Raw genomic sequence first — 21,690 nt, 5'->3', positions numbered from 1 at the left:
TTCAGATATATAAATTGCCATCACATGATTATTTTTATTATTGTAATGATATTTCATAATATTACTGGTTTTACTGTATTTTTGATCAAATAAATGCAGCCATTTAACTGCAGTGTATATACACTACAGTGGGTGTTTTTATATACAGTCAAATCAAAATTTGTTTAGACACCTTCAACATTTCTCACATTATCACAGTTTATTCGCTATAGTTTAGAAAATGGTAATAAAATATGACAATATATTAACTCAAGAGTTAAAATGTGTCAGAACAAATTCATCTTGATAATGTCAGATAACTTTGATAGAAAGGTATGTACTGAATTAGGTTGAATAGCTGTCAGCTGTTAAATGTAAGTACAAAATTAGATAATACCAATTTAGGGCAACCAATTACCAAGCAAAAGTTAATTTAGTTGAGTCTGTGGTATAAAAAGGTTGCATTAGCAATTAAAGAAAAAACACTTAAGCAAAACATGGTAAGGTCAAAGTGTCTGAATAATTTTTAAATTCTTTATCAATTTTACAGGTATTCCACAGTATGAAGAATATAATTTTTGGGTACAATGTGTCACAGGCTTACTTTATTTTGAAATTCTCACTTACATAAATAAACTATTGTGTCCTGCACCCACTAATAAAAAAAAAAAAATCTAAACTTACATGTGGTGAATGAATAATTTTTGGTTCGACTCTAGCTTTTGAATTTTTGATCTAATCAAGAAAAGCACTGATCTAAATCAATGAAATTTATATAATCTCAATTGTATGATTTGTGTGCCCAAAAATGTCAGGATGTTACCTGTCACATTGATTTTGACCTCCAGGTATTTATCTTGAGTGACTGGCACAGTGGATCGTTTAGTGACCACGCCGCTCTTGACTGTTTTGGGCATGACGGCTCCTGTGCCGCCTTGGTCGCTGCTGCCACTAGGCCAGTGCTGGTGGGTAGGTGCTGCTCCTTTTTCTGCAGGCATATGCAGAAAGTCCCTCACCAGCTGTAGCCAATCAAAAATGAGGAAAACTCGCAGATTGTTTAAAACCACAGTGAAGCATGAGGAGTCCCGCGTAGATCTGTGTGAGAGAGAATATATAGTAGAACAAGCATTTACTTTTTAGATTCATTTAAATGCTTTCAGTGGCGGCCCCAGACCTGTAATGTAGCTCCAGCTGCAGTGAGGCTCGGTTAGTGCCGGTCCTGGACGGCTGGAGAATGCAATCAAACACATTGTGTTTCCCTTCTGTGGGTCCAGTGAATCGCGTGTCATGTGCCAGGAGTGAATGAGACACCAGATTCACAGACTTGGAGCTGTTAGAGAAACTCTCGAACAGGAGCTTCGATTTCATAAAGTCAAACCTTTTAGGAGTAAAAGAGTAAGCACATTAGTTATCCCTATGGTCTATAAAAACAGTGCAAAGAAATAAAACATTTTGAACAAAGAAGTACCTGGCCAAGGAGCGTTTATGGCCTGTGGATTTAGGGTTGTCCAGTAACTCCAGACTGACATCCTTCATGTCCACCAGAAGAGACAGGGATGTGTACACATCACCACTTAACACGGTCTGCAAGATGACACTTGTATTATTACATTGTTAATGGCCTAGAAAGCCTAAAAAAAATAAATAAGCCTTAAACTTTTGCCTTTAGTTCAGACAATACTGTTTAAGAGGGGAGAGGAAGCGATGGGGGAAGAATAAAAAAATTAGCTATTCAGTTGTCAGCAATATTTTTGACATCAAAGGCCATTTTTCACTGTGTTGAAACCCTTATTGATGGTGGTAATTTTACATTTTTATTAACTGTTGTTCTGAAAGCTAAAAGTCACTATAAACAAATGCCTGTTATAATTACAATGATGCATCCATTAATACATTGTCACAGGTCTGCAAAGCCTGTAAATTACCTTTTAATTAACAAATTCTTCATAATTTTTATTATATCAGTGGTCAGCGATATTTTTTAAATAAAGGGTCATTTCTTTTAAATGGTGGCAATATGCCAAAAGTGTTCCCACTGCAAAAAGAGCATCAGCATAGCTGCTGTAATAAGCTTACATAGGTGCTGGGGTCTTGCAGATTGTAAGGTCTGAGGAACTCCTCCACAGGCTCTCCCAGGTTGTGCTCCAAGAGTCCGCGGATCAGCTGATACCTCTCCAGGTCTAGGGAGCAGTGGACAGAAGACAGGCTGCCATGGATGGACATATCCGGGACAGCATGACTTAGTTCCCTAAGACAAGGCGGAAATAAAACACGTTCAAAACAAAGACAAATAAAACCTAAACTGGGAGTAATGTTTGAATAAGGCAGAAAAGCTTAAGAGACATAAGAACAGCTGACTGACTTGTCAAGGTTGCGCTCTACTTTCAGCTTTAGATGGCAGCGCTCCTTTAGCAGCCTCTCTCCACTCCTGCGCACTGCGTAAGATGGGAAGATCAAGTCTGTTTCCAGATGCTTTCCAACACTGTCCCATGGCTCACAGGGCAGCCGCTCTGCTGAAAATATGTCCATCTCCTGAAGGTCCAGAGCTATACAGTCCAGGAGACATACATGATCTTCTGTAACAAAAGGGCATGTCAGTTACCAAAAGAGTTCAGGCAGATATAAACATACAGAAGGGCCCAAAGAATTAGTCCACTAGTAAAAATGCTTTTATTACAATACTTTGGGATCAGTTGCACCCTATTTGTATCCCCACAATAAAAAGTGCATCTCAGATTCTGGGTACTGACCTGGACTCAATAGCATATCTGTTTCCGGGATGCATTCAAGGCCGGGCTGGGGTCTGCCCAGGGTAAATCCAGAAGTTGTGCTGGAACTTGACGACTTTTTATCACTAGTCTTCCCAGCATCCGAGGCAGACTGGGCATCCTTCACTCGATCCTTCAGGAATGATTATTATGTTAATAAACAGCCAAAGAGAGATAATTTTAAAATTGCAACCAAAGTATGAATTGTTATTTATAAAAGCAGTATAGAAATTTAATTGGAAATAAGATTGTGTGATCTTAAAACGTTTAAAAGATACTAACAAAAGTGTGAGCTTAGTTCAGTGTGCACTGCAGCCAAATGACTGACATAGAAAACAGTGTTGGCATCAATTCCACCATATTTCACTCATGTAGGATAATTACTTCAAATTCACAAATACTTTGCTAATCTTCAAAGGCATGCATGGCTCACTTTTAATATCAAATAAAGGTATAGTTCACCCAGAAATGAAAATTCATTATTTACATAATGTTATTTAAACACCATAAAGGGATGTTTTAAATAATGTTTACATAGATTTTTGCAAATGCAAATAAATAAAAATCAGCATAAATAAAATGTATAAGTGAGTAAATAATGAAATACTTGTCATTTTGGGTGACAATTACATAAAATTTCACTGAATTGGAAATTCACTCAATGAGAAACTCATGAAAAAAAAGCAACTCATGAAAAAAGCAAAGATAGAAGGGACACCATCATATTACCAAATAAAAAAACACACATCAGATTAGCATTCCCTAATACCTTATAATATGAGGGATCCTTGTATGAATTAGCATGCAAAATCAAATTCTTCAAACACAAATAACAAGATGAATGTTAATGTTCATAAAATGTTGTTAATTTGGGTCTCATATTCACACAAACTGTAGACAACCACACAGGGATTAAATTAAAGGTGAATTCATACTAATATAATTTTTCTATACTAAAAAACTGTGACCTTTACCATGCAGAGTAAAGAATGGGACTACATCCATGAAGCACTTTCCTCAATGTTTGTTTGAGAAATTCAATTTAAGCTATCAACCCTCAATGCGTTTCCCCGTCCCCAAGTCTCTTCACATTATGAAATCATTCTCAGATTGCAGCAAACCGACAGTAAAATGCTCCTTAAATGCATCCCGCATGTGCAGAGTGGTGGTGTAGTGTGTATATGGTGATGGTAGGACTCACCAGAGAAGGGAAAAAGGTATGTGCCATTGTAAGTTTCTCTACCTTATCTCTGAGAGAGAAGGTGCCACGAGTGCCAGCAGGCAGGAAGCGGTTACGCACTCGGAGTTGGCCCAGGTTGGCCACTATGAGGCGTTTAGAGCGGGAGCTCTCTGGGATCAAGAGGACAGGAGCACCTGCCTCAATGTCCAGCAGCACACGAGCAGCCCGCTGTGGGCGCTCACGCACCTGTAGGGTAGAAGGTGAATTAAAACAATCCCCTTTAAAGATCACTGCAATGTCATGACGGCCTAGAATTAAACGGCATCTCACTACATGTCCGAATAAAGTCATCTATTTTTAAAATAAGCTAATTTAGAGCGATTATATTAAGGTAAACAACATGACAGTGTTTTACATTTTCTGTTCATCATGTGTAGACAAACTCAGTACAAAGTCGTTCATTTGACTTCAAAGCTAAAAGCTTGTTTTCAGTTAGCATTCTAACATCTTAGCACAGCACTAACTGGTTTGAAAAACACAACATTTTGATTAGCTAGATCAAGAATGCACAATAACCATGTTGTCTGACAAACCCAGAACAAAAGAATTATCTGTGAAAGCAACAAAATACTCATTTGACCTACACATCTGGGCATTTCAAAACATTTCAAAGAAAACCAACCCATTTGCAAGATAACACTGTTGGTAAGATTAATTAATCAAATCAACAAAAGCCTGTTAAGTAGATGCAAATATTGGTACTTTTGCTAATGCAAAGCGGAAAAAGGACTGAGAGCAAGACACGAGAATGTCCTAATGGGTAACTGCTGATCTCTAGCCTGTGGTATGTAAGAGGGGATTAGAGCCAGGACGGACAGCTCAGTGTCCAGCCTCATCACCAGTGTCTCCAGTTTGAAGGAAATGGGTGTTGACAACAACTTGTATAACTCTATTTTGTCTCTGCAGGGAAGGATTGAGGACATCCAGCTGATTACCCAAATGGTTATCTGAGCAGCAATGGCTGGTCTGTTTTCCCTAGGATACATGCATCCTTTGTACAAATCAGACACAAGGATGGGCCAAATAAAATTTAAGGATGCTATCTCAACATTTCAATTTATTCTGTCTAAAGTTTACAACTGAACAAACAGAATTAAAATGGGTCCTTACAGCTTGGCCCTCAACGGCTGCTCTCTGCCTGCCCAGGACATCCTGTAGCTGTGTGAAGTGCTGGATGAAAGCCACCACCTCAGCCTGGAAGCGCTGGGTATGGACATACTGTACTGAGGCCATCTGAAGAGACACCTTCATATCATATTCCCGCAGCAAACAGAGGTCAGGTTCGCCATACCTAGAGATAGAGGCAATGTCAAAATTAAATACGTCAAAATGCGGAACTGTATGTAATATGCATGAATAAAATGATAGACAAAAGGAAGAAAATACTTGTGTATGTCATAGACAAGGGCCTCTCCACCGTGTGTTGTGAATCGCTCTCTGTATAGATCCCCATGGGGTGTCAAATCACTCAATGACAAACTTCCCAGACTTCCTTGCAATGCCAGATCTCCATCTAAAATTGTGGCGTACATAAAACACAAATTTTCAGAAAACGCTTTTTTCTGATTTTAACAAATATTATTATAATTATACCCACCAATCATTTCCATATGCGTAAACAGTTTAGAGACACTAGCTTTAGCAAGCTCGTTGGATTTCTTCCTTAGTACCAGTGATAAAGAGTGAACCTGTGGAAGAAGAACACACGTCATTTTCACAAGGCAAGTTTATACTGTCCATAATTTATTTTATTTTTTTTTAAATGCAAGGAAACATATGTTGTTTATTATATATTATTTTTAAAACATTTATTAATTGATACAATTATTATAATTTCTGGCATTATTTCTACTGTACCTTTAAATCTAGCTTTGTATTGACCCTTTCCTCAATCTCTGTATACAAATCTCCCAGATCATTGAGGGTACTATTTTCCAGTGAGTGTTCGGGTTTAGGCTGAGGTGTGGTGGTAGGCACTTTCACAGCATGGTTATTAGCAGTAGAGCCGATGCCAAAGAAATCTAGAATCATTACCCAGGTTTGCAGTGTGATGAGAATATCAAGGCAGTTGAAGTCCACATCCACACTACGGCCGATACTGCCATATCGTGTCTTAAACTCTGGGTGCCGCCTATCAACCATTAGCACGTTGATATGTACCAAAGAATCATCAAAGTCTGGCCGTGGGTGTGGAGACGGAGTATGGCGGGTTGGGGATGGAGGAGGGGTACTGGGGCACTCTGCATTCTTCTTGCTCTTCCGACTGGATGCAGATGGTGTACTGGGGTGCCTTTGATAGAATTGAAAAACATTCTGTGCCTCTTCAAATTGTGCTGGAAGAGAACGGGGCATTTCTGCAGATAGAACATTGGACGTTGTTGGGCAAGATTGTGACAGGTATTCCTTTGGACTGAAGGTGGAGGGCTTTGGAGCACCTCTGGACACCATGAGGTGTTTGTACTTTGATTCAGGGTTTTGCTCTAGCAGGTCTTCCATTAATAAGGAGTGAAGGGTTAGTTGGATGGAGGCTGAATGGGGATGATCTTTGGTGAAGTCCCCCTCCAGGTCTTGAAAGCGCAGACTGACCAACCCTTGACATCCCTGGCTAAGGTCTCCGCTCAATTGCACTTGCAGCTCAGAGACCCGAAAGATGGCCCTCACTTGGGTAAAAGAGGGAGGCTGGAGAGGGGGGCTCTCATTTTGCAGTGGAAGTGTTGCTGAAAGGGATGACGACAATGAGGAGTAAGAAAGGCCAACATGAGGAGGGTCACGAGCAAAGAGTCCACCTTGCAGATCAGGGAAGCGATGTGGTTTTGTGGAGGAAGGCGTGGGAGGTGGTGGTGTGGGGGGCTGACTGGGCGTTACTCTCTGATCTTCGATGAAGGTGAGATTATCGAGAGTCTGAAGGACCTGCTCATACACAGGCTTACACAGACACACCTGACAGAAAATATGACAATTTAAAAACATGGAATTTACAAATGATAAAGAGACAACTGTTATGCATTTGTGTAGTGCTTTACCTGGATGGCATCAACAAATCTGCCTTCCACTTTCAATAGCCCAGTGCTCTGGTAAGGGTCTTCACTTGAGAAGGTAAAGTGCAAGTTTTCATCAACAGGGAATTTCTCAACAGTGAGCTGGATGGTGGCATCTTTTAGAATATGAAACGCTGAAAGAAGAAGATGTAGATGTGCCTTGAAAGGACTTAAATATAAGGAAGGGGGAAAAGCTTCATGAATTCATCAAATTTTATTTCCAACTTACCTTTTCCTCGGCTCAAGTACTCAAAGAAGTCATGTCGTGTAAATTGTGTCTCGGTCAGATTCATGTTGCCACCATGAGAAGGTGAGGGTCCAGACGTGGCTCCTTTTCTTAAAACCAAGTTGCTTGTGTTGACTGAATAGAGTCTTATATCTTTCACTTTAACCTGCAGTTTCTCCCCTTCTGAGTCATGCCCTGTAACAAAGTTTTGAATTCGTATGCTCCCTAAATGTCCAACAAGCAACTCAGGGTGACCAGGTTTTCTAGGAATAGACACAACTGGGGATTCTATACTGACATCTAGAGTCAGCTTGACCATAAAAGAATCCAAGCCTGGTTCCTTTTCAGGGACACAGAAATTGTCTTCCTCAAATGGGTCAAGTGTCCAGTTACACTGACTCTGCCTCCTAGATCTTCTGTATGGGTTCTCAAAGAGAGACACCATACCACTGTACTCTGCTGTTTTCGTTGCCAATACAGTAGAGACCTTTGTAGCTGCAGTTTTCAGCATAGACCGGAAGTTGTCTTCTACTTCATTTGCTGATAAACTGAGCTCTCTCAGGAATTTTGCTGAGTGGTTATAGTGTAAAGATGCCATCTGAAGTTGGAGGGAGCATTCTCCCTGAGATTTTTCCATAAAACGGAAACTCAAAGCTTCAGAGGGAGCCATGCCAGCAATGGAAAAGAATGCCACACCATCTGTAGAGGAGCTGTCTTCTACACTTCCAATACTGACCACAAACTGACTTCTGCCACCTTCCTGAGTCAAGTCTACGAGCTGAATGCATCCTAGAGAACCATTGACATCCAATCGACTTCCCATTGAAACATTGACTTTTGTGCCATTTATACTGGCAGTAGCAATTTTCATGCCTTTTTTCTCACCTCCTAAAACAGTCCCGGTGGTAACAGTTCGCAAAAGCAGCAAGTTTAACCTGTGAATTTCAACAGTTAACTCCTTATTCTGGACATAAGTGGACTGATAGGTCTCCTCGTTCTCTTCTCCATTAGGCAGTGGTGGTAGCTGTTGTGCTGGAGAGTTTTCATCTTTGGGGAAAGACTGCTGAAGGAATTTTAAAAGCTCTACTATGGTTTCAGGGTTAAGGATGATATCCAGGTTGTTGACCTGCATGGAGGTGACCTGAAGAGAGCTGTCCAAGTTCATAGACGGGCAGTCTGAGCTGACAAACTGGTATTCCAACTTAATGAGTGCCTCCTGGTCTCTCAGGGGAGAGCCCCGTGGAGATGCCTTGTCAAAATCAAGATCTGAGGAGTCCCTGTGCAGACCTGGCAGTTCTGGAGATTTACCGTCTGGTGAGACAGGTGATGTGGGCTGGCTCTCTCTCAGACTTCCAGTAGGAACATCAAAACTTAGGTGTTTATGAGATGCAACAAGAAGATCAAAGTCAGAGCCATACGTCTGCAATGTGTCCACAAGGTAGAGTCCATGGACTGTGAGGGAAACCATAGCATCATAAGGTCGCTTCACAAAATGTGCATTTGTTCCAAATACTTTCAGAACAGAAATATACCGGCCTCCACTTTCAATGCCAAGTTGCATGTAATTGATGTTAAACTCTACAAGGAGAAGTCTAGATTCCACAAGTACCTCTCGAGTATGTTGCTCAAGTGTCATCACACTCTTGGTAAGATTTTTATCAGAACTCTGGATCTTCCAATCACTATCTTCCCTCTGAAAGATCTTCTCATGACGAAGTATAAGAGGGTCAGGGGATTTGAGGTTCTCCCCCTGTCTGTCACCTCCATCTGCCCCTGAATTACCAAGTCTAGCCAGGCAGCTTCTCAGGGCAGTCATCTTCTCCAGGTTGACGTGCACTTTAAGGTCTGGTAGTGTTCCTGAGAGAACAGCCCCTGGAAACTGAGGGTCTGATGTGTATCGTAGTCTTTGCTCTAGCTGTAGTAGAACATTGAATTTCTCCACCACATGAGTGGGGCCCACTTCACTGTCCTGTAGATGCTTCCAGTTGTCTTTATAGTGACCAACCATGATCTGGAGGTCATTGAAAGATAAGGAGTACTTCTCATATAGGTTTTTGCTGACAATTTGGGCACATTCTGTTGACTTAAGGCTGGTAATATCACAGGGCCTCTCTTGATCTTTGACATCCATCTCTTTCTCTGGAGGTGGAGTCCCAGGAGGTGTTGCTAATGGTGTCTGGAATTCTTCATCACTTTCTCCTTCTGTCTGAGAGGTCTTAGGATTTGTTTTATGATCTTCTGTGGGAGGACAAATAAAACTGTCACAAGTTGCCATGAACTGCAATAAATTCAGAATGTATGGAAAGGCTACAGCAGAAAATTTGATTTGACCAGAACCAGTTACCTTGGGAATTAGTAAGAAGAATTCGCCCAAGGTCTACCACAACTAGCATAGGGTCTTCAGACTGAAAATCATCTGGGAAGATGACTTGAGGGGCACATATATCTAATTTCATAGTCCAATGCTTACTGTTCTCCTGTGAAAAAAAACCCACAGCAGAATTATTACTTAATATCTAATTGAGACCGTAACTGATTGCAATTAAATAAAGTCCTCTCTTACAATGAACTCTCCAACTAGCAGCTGATCAATGGTTTGTCTGATTTCTGCCTTGGTTTGCATCTTCAGCTTGTTGTATTGCCTCCTGGCTGCTTCAGCCACTCTCAGCTCCAACTCAGACTGATATCCAAATCCTGGAAAATGTTATATAAACCATAATGAACTGATATTTCACAAAACCAATTCAAACTAATCTAAGATGGGTGCTTATCCTTAATGCGCACCCGAGGTGTGAACCCTTCCTTTGTAGAAAAACTCAGCGACTTTCTTGATAGCCTGAGGGTTATAAATGATATTGAGAGGACTGGTATTGACCTCCAGTCTCCTCTCAAATTTGCTCCTTATTGGATTACGTTCATAAATCATCTCAAAGACAGGAGGTGCTGATGCTTCCACATCAGAGGCTGAAAAAAGACAAAATAAGTTCTTAATCAGCCCTCATAGACTTTTATTTGTATTTTCATACAACAGATATGTGTTTTAATTTATTACTCACATAGATTGCTCATTTCTGTGCAGTTAGTCTGGCCAAAAGGCTGACTGATAGCAACAGCAACCTTGTCCTTAAAATGTAGAAAAGTTATGAAATCAATTATTACACTTATATTTCTGTCACAGATATTTTCAGCACATGCAGATTACTGTTCTATGGCAACAACTAAATTTAAATGTGAGAAGAAAAAAAACTAACCGGTTTTGGTGAAACAAGGACAGGAAAGATGGAGCCCTGGGTAGTGAGATCACGAAGAAACAGCCCACCAAGTTTCACTGTGAGTAATGAAGACTCTGAGCGAGGAAGAGACTCGACTCTGATCTTCACACCTGTGAAGCAAATTTAAAATGTAAAATTAACCTTCAAAATTGATTCTAAGCCATTGAGACTTTATTGCAATAATAAGTAAACATATATATATATATATAATATAATATATATAAAACCTGAAAACTCTAGCTGAATAACCCCGCTCTCATTCAAAAGAGGTTTCATTTTGTCTTGATGGTACAGGGTGACAGCTGCTTTCTCAAGGATAAAGTCTAACCGAGCAAAGAGATGATCCCTTCTTGTAAAGGTATTCAGTGTTTGTGAATCCTCCAAAGGATCAAAGAGATCATCTGTCTCAGCTGTTTGGAGAAGAGAAGGAACTTGATACATGGTGCATAATACTATGAAAATGTTCTATATAAATGTAATTTAACACAAACAGATATTTGTAAGAAATTAGTGCCTGCAGAAATTATTTAAAAAAATCATCATTACAAATCCTTTTTCCAGGTAACATTGATGGAAGGCTCACCAAGAATTTCCCACTGGGCAGTGCCAGGTAGAAGGTCATCTGAAACTGGTTGTCCATCTGGCCCTCTTTCACTTCCCCCATACCAGCCACCCCAGCCTGGGAACCAAGACTGCAGATACTGGATCATGCCAGAACTCCCACTTTTAGGTATAGAGCCTGAGGGAGAGGAGGCTGGGGTCTCATTTATCATAGGCTCTCGTAGACTCTAAATGGATATGAGGGATGAATAAAATACATGATTAATTAGTGTTAAGCGAGACTGAATTCAACAAATGTATGAACAGTGATTATATTGATAATACAATTTGATTTTTTTTTCTTCAATATTACGCAACACAGTATCAGCCATGACTTTCAACTCTGACATTTTCAAAGACCCACAACTGTGCCACTAAAGTAAGTCATCTCAGCTTGCCTCTGCAATTTCCTCATGTTTGCGGAAGGAGACATAAACAGTGTCCCGGAGAATCTGCAACTCCTCCAGTGTTTGTTCATCTTCAATCCTCTCTAACTCACACTATTGATGTGAGAGACACAGATTACAAATTAAGATTTCAAACTCAAGAACCACTTATGCAAAGGTGAATACAGAGACATTGTGGCAATCTAACTCTTCAATCCTGTAAGTACATAATTCTTACCTCCTCCTGTGGACTCAAAGTAACTCCCCTAAGCCTCTGGAAATACAGGCTAGTGTAGAGTTTGGCATCACGCGCCCTGTGCAGTGCAAAGTCCCAGCTTTCCCGTCTCCGCTGTTCTCTGATCTCATTCAGGTTGGCATTAATGGCAAACATCCACCACTGTCGACAGCTTCAACCATTGTGAAACAAAATGTTTTTCAGGTTTTAATCAACATGACCTATTAAGAGGTTTCAAAACATATTTAGGCTTGTTTGTAATAGAAAAAAGAAATCTCATTACTTTCCAGAAATGGGATGTCTTGGTCTCCACTTCCGAAAAAGCATCTCCCTTTCTCGTCGATCCAGTTCTTTAAGGAATGCCATCATCTGCTGATACTGAACCTGTAAACAAGCACCAATTTAAATCATAAATGTGAGTTAAACAGTAAAAGACAAAACTAAAAGTAGTTTCACATATAGTATATTTGGTAACACTATAGAATAGGGAACACTTATTCACTATTAACTATGACTTTTCCCTCAATAAATTCCTAATTTGCTGCTTATTAATAGTTAGTAAGGTAGTTGGTAAGTTTAGGTATTGGGTAGGATTAGGGATGTAGAATAAGGTCATGTAGAATAAGGCATTAATATGTTCTTAATTACTTCTAACAAATGACTAATATTCTAGTAATATGCATGCTAATAAGCAACTAGTTAAGAGACCCTAAAATAAAGTGTCACCGTATATTTTAAATGAACCAAACCCAGTTCGGTTAAAGTCACCTAGAAAAGGAACCAGCTGCAAGTAACTACTTTTGATGTTCACATTGAAGCAGATATAAAAGGGGACATCATTGCACAAATCAAATCAAACAACAAAAAGTGCTCAAGTTTACATGTAATGTTGGGCCAATATTCCTTGGAGTGCCAGAAAACAGCCTAAAGGAAAAGTCCAGATATGGGACCTAAAAAAAAAATAAAAATGTCACCTGTGACAGACGAAGTGAGAGGGGTTCCAGTTGCACTTGGCCCTCAATGCGAGGTGTATTACGAGATCGTAGCGGCTCTTTAGAGGCATTCCTCCTCAACAGCACAGAGGCACATACTGGCTCAAATATATACTGATGCTCACGGCTCTGCATATATTTACTCATCATCTCCTGTAACAGACAATTGATCGAGAAAAAGTTCACAAGAAGCACTAGCCTTTGTGGTATTGAGTGTCCTTACATTATAAAAAAAAATCAACCTGTACGTCTGTTGAGGGAAGATCTCCAAGCATGGTGCACTCCGAGTCCCAGTACACACTGAATTCACCAATTTCCAGCTCCTTCTGCCGAATAAGCTTCTGAGCCTGTCAATGAAAAGTTTACCTTTCATGTTCCAACATGTAAAGTCAGAGCCACTTCATGAAGATACCAAATAATATGGATGACTCACTGGTTCTTTAGAGCAGTTCTGTGCAGATACATTCTTGATGCAAACACCAAAGGCATAGGGCTTCTCAGGGTTGGAGAAATCATCTTCAAATCGTAAGTGGACACCTTGAATTTTCAACTAATGACATATACAGAATAGCAAAATGAATATTTATTTCTGAAATTAAACTATAACAACAGCAGAGTGCACGCAAAGAAGTAACAATGACAATACTGAAAATTACCTCTATATTCTCAACTATTCTAGTCACAACAGACGCTGTGACAGAGTACCAGTAAGATTCTCCTTTCTGCTCACATTCACTCTGATAAAATACAAAAAAATTATTAAAACACACATAATTGAATTGTGCATTTCATATATAAAAAGTTCAAAGTGATTCATAGATCACAGCACAAAAAGCAAGCATTAAAAACAACAGTGAAATATTAATATAAATAAAATAAATACAATTTAAATACAATTGAAAGTTTAATTAAAAAGATATATCTTTAGAACCGTGAGCGATTGGTCTCATTTTAATCATTTCAATAGCAAAAATGTGTTTTTAAAGCATAATGGCTCAAATAAATAAATAAATAATCAGCATTAGAAGAAAAATCAAATAGAATGTAACAGACAAATAAATCACTTAAAGTCAATGTATATGTACACTAGTACACAAGTAAAATATGAAAAACGTCAGCATTTAACTACAGCAATTCAATGACATTTTGCAACAACCCGTACCTTCCACTTGTCCTCTAGTGCCTTGAGCAGCTGTTTCTTCTGCTCTCTCTCAGCTTCTCTTTCTCGCACCTCATCATATTCCTGTGGGGGGGCAGGGCCAATAATCAGGTTCAGCTGGGACATGCAGATGACCCATGGGTCACTGTGCGGTCGATAAAAAGGGATCTGGAGGGTGATCTTCCCAATGACACCTGAAAGAAATATATATACATAATATTTATGAAATACACACAGAATTTTGCACACACACCAGTGTTCAAATGTTTTTTAATTTTTGGAAGACATCTCTTATGCTCATTTATTTGATTAAACTACAGTACAAACAGTATTATTGTTAAATATTTTTACAATTTAAAATAACCCAATTATCTATTTGACTATATATATTTTGCAGAATTTTCAGCAGCCATTACTTCAGTCTTCAGTGTCACATAATCCTTAGGAAATCATGCTGATCCAGAAACATTAATTATGGTAAAATCTTTAGTACAGGGACTAACTCTCCCCATTAACTAGCTGCTTATTAGCATGCCTATTATTAACATATTGGCTATTTATTGGTTCTTATAAAGCACATATTCTGCATGAGCATATTCAACATCCCTAATCCTACATGATACCTAAACTTAACAACCACCTTACTAATTATTAATAAGCAGCAAATTATGAGTTTATTGAGGCAAAAGTCATAGTTAATGGTTTAATAATGGCAAGAATTGGACCTTAAAATAAAGTGTGAACCTTATTATCAATGTTGATAACAGTTGTGCTTAATATTTTATGTAAACTGTGATACCATTTTTTTTAGGATTGTTTACTGAATAAAAAGTTCAAAAGGCCATATATTTGAAAGAGAAATCCTTTGTAACATTATTAATATATTTTCTGTCATTTTTGATCAATTTATTGCATCTTGCTGAACAAAAGTATTAAAACCTTACTGATACAAGCTTTTTAACAGTAGTGTAATATTTAATAATAATATTTATGTCTATTAATACCATTGAGAAATTGATAATTCCTAAATGTAAGAATAAAAAACACATTCTCAAATATCATCATGTCACAGCAGAAGAATATCCAGATAATACTGTTCTGACATATTTCTGCTGTGCAAGAGTTTCCTTAATACCCACAATTCAGATCACAAGATGCAAATACCTAACCCTTAGTTAGCATATACCATGTTTGTGCAAAGACCCAATAAGCATCCAATTTAGGTTTGAAGATGCACTTAGATTAATGCCCAAAATATAAATCTTACTTCTGACAACTATACTTAAAATGGAATACAAACACAAAATCAATACTCCACTCATCACTGGCCAAGGAAAAACTAATTTACTCAAAATAAGGTTTCACCATCTCACATGCTGGGATAACATATGTCATGACCAGCCAAATAACTGCTCACTTTATCTTGAAAAGCTTCTCTATAAACAGACACTTTTGTTGATTAATACATTAATCAGCAGGGTATTTCCATAAGGGCACACTGACATGTGTAGTATAAAGTCCAAGGTGACTGTCACATCAGCCAGCAAAACAAACAAATTACTTACTGAATCTCTAACTGGTTACAGCCCAAAGGCTGGACTACCACTAACCTGCTTTAACCTCAAAGGGCAGATCAAATCCTCGGAGAGCATCTTTTCTTAGTGGGAGGTTCTCCAACTCCACTGCCCCTGGATCAAAACAAAATGCATACTTCACAAAATGATACACAACACAGACAGTAAGCTCAATTAGCACAGACTGAAACAAATGCATTCAAATACCTTTGAGAAGAGCAATAGAGAGCTGGTCAGTGTTAAGGTTGCTCACATATTTGCCCAGATATGTGTTGAGCACCCAGGCAACAAGTCCCTCCAACATTATAGGAAGGGAAGAGTGCACTGGGATTAGTCAGTTAAAGTAAATCCTAGCAGCCGATGAACTTCACAGTTAGCGTTCACTCCAGTCATCTGAAGTCTGAGGAGTCAAAGAAACACAAACAAAACAAAACACAAAGTTTGTAGCAGTGCTCCTAAATCAGCGGTTCTCAACCCTTTTGACTTGAAGGCCCCCTATTGACATCAACAATATTTGAAGGCCCCTTGACTTGACTTATGACTTAAGTTGTTCGTGATTTATTGGATAAAGATTAAGGACTTTTTACCCAATAAAATATTTTAGAGCTTGGAATGGAAAAATGAAAATTCATTACAAAAATCCCCATGGAGTTGTAAGATTTTATTACTTTACATGACTTTGCCAGGTCTAGAAATCACACCTAAAATTGTTTAGTTGTTGAGGGAGTGAAAAAAAAAAGAAAGAAACATGATTAGAAAAAGCTAACTGGTCTTTACAAAAAATAATCACACTTGTGATCTTCACTGTCAAAAATGACCATCAATGGAAAAAAATAAAAAAATACATAGAATTATTTTGGGGCTACAACCTACAAAACAGCCATAATGAAGTAGCATTTCATGTCTAAATATATATCCAAATGCAAAATCTAATAAAAGTAATTACACCATGGTATTACATATGATTTTCTTTATTTCTCCCACTGGATTACATGGATTGGATTTTAAATGCCTGCTATATATATTTTTTTTTTAACTTCAACACTGTATAAATTGAAAATAATATAATTTTTATATTCTTATATTTACATTATTTAATATAGACATACATGATTAATATTGTGTAGCATCATGAAATCCCATCAAAATACAAAATTACAAAGAATAAATATTATAAAAACAAAATCTAATATCTTTAGTTCATTATGAAAGATTCACACTAATCGTCTTCGGAGTGTTTTGAACACAGAGAATCACAACTCTGACTTCTAAATGAATAATATGAGAAGTTTAATGTTTGCTTTGTCTAATCGGAAATCATCTTGAGGCCAGGAAGTTTCGTGAGGCCCCCTAGTGGACCCTGGCTCCCTGGTTGAGAACCACTATCCTAAACAATTATTTGCCACACTAAAACAAACAGACTAAGACCAATATAAGTGATTTTTCTGAATATCTGCCAGACAATTTCTACAGTTTGTACAGCAGAAACTTGGGAGTCGGTCACTTTAACTGCATCTTTTCCCATTCAACGAAAGTGAGGCTTTCGTTTTGCAACTCATGATAGTGAGTCAATAATGACAGAATATTCGTTTTTAAGTGAACTAACTCTGTAGAGAACTTACCATTGCTATAAGACCGTCTGCTCCTCGGTCAACCGCAGTCTATGATCATTTCAGTCCAAATAAAGTTAAAATCTCCACTGTCCAAGCCAAGCAAAGTCCTCCTCTCTGAAGAGAAGCTGTCCCTGCTGGCTAAAAAGAAAGTAAAATATCTCCTTTCTTTTTAAAGACCCTTACATAACACACCCCAGCTGACAACCACAAACGAAAACAAACTACTGTTTGTGACGAACAAAACAGCACGGCTCTCTGTGACTCAAAGGCGGTGACACTGGGGCAGCGCTAGCATGTGCGCTCGTCCTTTAGCATTGCGCGACAACTGCCTGCCAACTTTAAAACATGACAAACAACTGGACAGAGTGACCGGTCACAGTCTGTAGTCTAGTTCCGTATTAGTCCGAGTCTCTTGTGAAATGCGCCCTGACCTGTAGGCACAGTTTGTCGTGGGTCCTCTGCGTTCATCTCTCAACTTCCAACATGTCAAACTGAATTCATGAAACGCTTCCTGGAACCTGCGCCGCTTCCGGTCACGTGCCAAAACAAAGCGATTTCTACCTACGTCATTGGGGTCGTCATGTGACATCTAGCGTTTGGAGGTCGATTTGATAACACATTAATTACTGTTGGGCTATTTTCAGTGATTCGCGCAAATATGGAATCTTGAGAAATTAGATACAGCAACAAATCGCCAGACGATATCAGATCGACCTATTATTGTGCGCAGTCATATTGTTTTCAATGAGTGCAATTCCTGTTTAGTACATATGGGGGCGGAAGAGTAGCGAGTAAAGTGGCGGCAGTGCTATTCAACTTCAACAAGTTGGCCATGATAACATTTCGAGGCAAGAATACTTTGTCTACTATTTAAATATAGCCGATTTACTATGTCGTATTATATTCGTTTATTAGATAAATAGATTCAGACAAAAATACAGTTTAACTAAAAATTCCTTAAAACTGCTTTCAAAATTGGTCCATATCACAATAAAAGCCACAAACAGTAGCAATAAAAATTATTTATTTATAATGTATTTAATATTAATAAAATACATTTATAATATGATTCATGATTTAATAGAACACACACACACACACACAGACAGACAGACAGACAGACAGATAGATAGATAGATAGATATTTAATAATCATTGCATCTATCTCATTTATTTGTCAAGCAGCAGCTCGATTATACATCTCTAATTACTAAAGTTCACTACAGCGATCCCATGAATTCATTAGATCTGACAAAATGCACTAAGCGGTGTAATCCATGCAGACCCTATATCCAGTGTAATCCCCCAGCCGTGCCAGGACTTCCAGAGGCCGTAGGGGTTGTTGTCCCATTTCAGGGGCAAGTAGACACGAGGACTTTTTGCCATATATATCTTGAGATGAAATACACCACTCTTCTGCTGAGCACATACAATAACAATAATCCCAGCACATGTGGAGCTCTGCACCCCCCTGGCTGGTCGTGTGCAACCACATAATCCCAGCCTGCCTATAATAGCATAGAAGGCCATCTGTTCATCTCATAGCCCTTTAAAACTCCACAGCTGGACACTGGAGTGGGGGCAGAGCTCGTACTCTTCTTTCAGTCTATATCTCTTTTTTATACCCTCCCTCCTGGAGTTCACAATTGAGATTACATATTCTGTCATTCTGTATTTTGCTTAACACGATCATGCATTATAGAGATTCTTGATATGACATACTGTATGTCTGTGAGCATAAATATCTCTTTTGAAGGTAAGAATATACATACAACTGTATAATTTAACTTGAATATAACTGTCTGTATTTTACCTTTACCAGATTACAAACCAGTGGTTCTCAGCTAGTTTTGCTTCAAAATCAGGATTTTACATTGGTAAAACAAATGGTAGATTTGACAAAACCCATGTCAAAAAATACATTTCAAAATAGATTTTGAAAATATATGTTGTAAACTGCAGTTTAAGAAATTTTTAATTTTTTTTTGCTAAAAATGTAATGTACATCAAGAGGCAAGAAAATATATTTCTAATTTCAGATTATATTTTGGGTAAATGCAAAAAAAAAACAAACAACAAATGTATTTATACATTAATGAAATATGTAAAAAAACAACAACTAAAATGTATAAAAAAATTATTTATGTAAATAAATTTTATAATCAATTTTTTGTACATTTTGATATATTAATTTATATTTATATTATATTTATTTCTTTTTTATATCTGGAAATATATCTGTTTTATGGGAAGTAAATATAATTATCCTTAAAATCAACCACTGATATGGTATAATATTGCCATGAACTGCATAAAGGCGACAGTGAGGATTTGGGACAAAACCTGTCCTCGTTGGCTGGTAATTTATCTATTCTACCAAGTCACATGTACCAAGATACATAAATTAGTCACAGAGTTTCATATGCATTAAACAAGCGTGCATTTAAATGCATGCTTATATCGCTAATTGTATTCTATTATCTGCATATTTCTCTGATCAAAAAAACCACTGCTCCAAATCATTATAATGTAGCAAATATACAGTGGTGTGAAAAAGTGTTGGCCCCCTTCCTGATTTTTTATTTCTTTGCATGTTTGTCACACTTTAATGTTTCAGATCAAACAAATTTAAATATTAATCAAAGATAACAAGTAAACACAACAGGCAGTTTTTAAATGAAGTTTTGTATTATGAAGGGAAAACAAAATCCAAACCCACACGGCCCTGTGTGAAAAAGTGCTTGCCTCCTAAATCTAATAACTGGTTGTGCCATTCTTTGCAGCAACAACTGCAGTCAAGCGTTTGCGATAACTGGCAATGAGTCTTTCACATCGCTGTGGAGGAATTTTGGCCCACTCTTCTTTGCAGAATTGTTTTAATTGTTTAAGGTCATGCCACAGCATTTCAATTGGATTTAAGTCCAGACTTTGATTTGGCCACTCCAAAACCTTAATTTTGTTTTTCTTGAGACATTCAGAGGTGGACTTGCTGCTGTGTTTGGCCGGACATTCTCCTTCAGGATTTTCTGATAGAGTGCAGAATTCATGGTTCCATCAATTATGGCAAGTCATCCAGGTCCTGAAGCTGCAAAGCAGCCTCAGACCATCACACTACCACCACCATGTTTGACTGTTGGTATGATGTTCTTTTTATGAAATGCTGTGTTGGTTTTACGCCAGATGTAACGGGACACACACCTTCCAAAAAGTTCAGCTTTTGTCGCATCAGTCCACAGAATATTTGCCCAAAAGTCTTGGGGATAATAAAGATATTTTTTGGCAAATGTGAGACGAGCCTTGGTGTTCTTTTTGGTCAGCAGTGGCTTTTGCCTTGGAACTCTCCCATGTATGCTGTTTTTGCCCAGTCTCTTTCTTATTGTTGAATCATGAACACTGACATTAATGTCAAGTGAGGCCTGCAGTTCTTTAGATGTTGTTCTGGGTTCTTTTATGACCTCCTGGATGAGTCGTCATTGCGCTCTTGGAGTAATTTTGGTAGGCCAGTCACTCCTGGGAAGGTTCACCACAGTTCCAAGTTTTCTCCATTTGTGGATAATGGCTCTGATCATGGTTTGCTGGAGTCCCAAAGCCTTAGAAATGGCTTTATAACCCTTTCCAGACTGATACATGTCATCTATTTTGTTTCTCATCCGTTTATGAATTTCTTAAGATCGCGGAATGATGTGTTGCTCTTTAAACATGCTTCACTTTGTCAGACAGGTTCTATTTAAGTGATTTCTTGATTCAACAGGTCTGGCAGTAATCAGGCCTGGGTTTGGCTTGTGAAATTTAACTCAGCTTTCTAAAATAATGTGGTTAATCACAGTTCTTTCATGATTTAATAGTAGGGGGCAATTCATTTTTCACGTAGGGCCAGGTAGGTTTGGACAGCTTTTTTCCCTTAATAAATGAAATCAGCATTTAAAAACTGCATTTTGTATTTACTTGCATTATCTTTGTGTAATATTAAAATTTGTTTGATGATCTGAATCTTTTAAGTGTGATAAATATGCAAAATACTTAAAAATCAGGAAGGGGGCCAACACTTTTTCACACCACTGTATATATTAGTGCTGTCAAACGATTAATCGTGATTAATCGCATCCAAAATAAAAGTTTTTGTTTACATGATATGTGTGTGTGTCAAAATGAATACGCACACATACAGCATATATTTTGAAAATATGTACATGTATTTACATGTATATATTTATATTAATATAATTTATTTTATTTTATAAATATATATACATGGTATATACATAGTACACATACATATATCATGTAAACAAAAACGTTTATTTTGGATGTGATTAATCGCGATTAATTGTTTGACAGCACTAATATATACATTTTATACTTAGCAATGCTTTTTGAAAATGAAACCTCTAAAATGAGCACAATGTATCTTCCTTTTTAATCACTATTGACAGGCTTTTCATACTGTAATCACACTCACCACTGTAAACTAACCAGCATCGGTGTCAGAAACGGTGAAGAGGATCAGGATGCAGAGTCATGCTGCTCTTGTTTTCAGGGATTTTGGTTTCGTTCTCAGGTCTTAGTCCAGCACTGGATAATGAGTGGACATTTGAAGGATCGGTTTCA

The 21,690-nt window shown here is 38.0% G+C and overlaps 1 protein-coding gene across 3 annotated transcripts in view; it reads right to left on the bottom strand.

The window, feature by feature from the left end:
• The window catches only part of vps13d (vacuolar protein sorting 13 homolog D), a 43,947-nt gene extending 26,359 nt beyond the window's left edge, over positions 1-17,588 (bottom strand). For 2 of the 3 annotated variants that reach the window (XM_058762643.1, XM_058762644.1), the window contains exons 1-31: positions 17,092-17,588; positions 15,677-15,869; positions 15,506-15,583; positions 13,899-14,089; positions 13,393-13,473; positions 13,170-13,286; positions 12,979-13,083; positions 12,719-12,889; positions 12,028-12,128; positions 11,748-11,916; positions 11,522-11,623; positions 11,107-11,311; positions 10,751-10,933; positions 10,503-10,633; positions 10,308-10,374; positions 10,036-10,215; positions 9,815-9,945; positions 9,596-9,728; positions 7,255-9,489; positions 7,011-7,159; positions 5,845-6,927; positions 5,585-5,675; positions 5,374-5,500; positions 5,098-5,278; positions 3,949-4,173; positions 2,730-2,880; positions 2,342-2,555; positions 2,056-2,227; positions 1,448-1,563; positions 1,154-1,357; positions 803-1,074 (exon numbers count right to left, since the gene is read on the bottom strand). In XM_058762643.1, the coding sequence (XP_058618626.1) occupies positions 803-1,074; positions 1,154-1,357; positions 1,448-1,563; positions 2,056-2,227; positions 2,342-2,555; positions 2,730-2,880; positions 3,949-4,173; positions 5,098-5,278; positions 5,374-5,500; positions 5,585-5,675; positions 5,845-6,927; positions 7,011-7,159; positions 7,255-9,489; positions 9,596-9,728; positions 9,815-9,945; positions 10,036-10,215; positions 10,308-10,374; positions 10,503-10,633; positions 10,751-10,933; positions 11,107-11,311; positions 11,522-11,623; positions 11,748-11,916; positions 12,028-12,128; positions 12,719-12,889; positions 12,979-13,083; positions 13,170-13,286; positions 13,393-13,473; positions 13,899-14,089; positions 15,506-15,583; positions 15,677-15,773 (7,462 nt within the window). In that variant the 5' untranslated portion in view covers positions 15,774-15,869; positions 17,092-17,588. The remainder of the gene's footprint in view (positions 1-802; positions 1,075-1,153; positions 1,358-1,447; positions 1,564-2,055; positions 2,228-2,341; positions 2,556-2,729; positions 2,881-3,948; positions 4,174-5,097; positions 5,279-5,373; positions 5,501-5,584; positions 5,676-5,844; positions 6,928-7,010; positions 7,160-7,254; positions 9,490-9,595; positions 9,729-9,814; positions 9,946-10,035; positions 10,216-10,307; positions 10,375-10,502; positions 10,634-10,750; positions 10,934-11,106; positions 11,312-11,521; positions 11,624-11,747; positions 11,917-12,027; positions 12,129-12,718; positions 12,890-12,978; positions 13,084-13,169; positions 13,287-13,392; positions 13,474-13,898; positions 14,090-15,505; positions 15,584-15,676; positions 15,870-17,091) is intronic. The other variant, XM_058762645.1, reaches the window with a different exon arrangement.
• Between the last annotated feature and the right edge of the window lie 4,102 nt (positions 17,589-21,690).

The sequence above is a fragment of the Onychostoma macrolepis genome, chromosome 23 (assembly GCF_012432095.1).
Source record: "Onychostoma macrolepis isolate SWU-2019 chromosome 23, ASM1243209v1, whole genome shotgun sequence".
In the NCBI taxonomy this organism is placed as follows: domain Eukaryota; kingdom Metazoa; phylum Chordata; class Actinopteri; order Cypriniformes; family Cyprinidae; genus Onychostoma; species Onychostoma macrolepis.
Note: the sequence above shows the minus strand (reverse complement) of the source record. Positions and strands in the feature narration are given on the sequence as shown.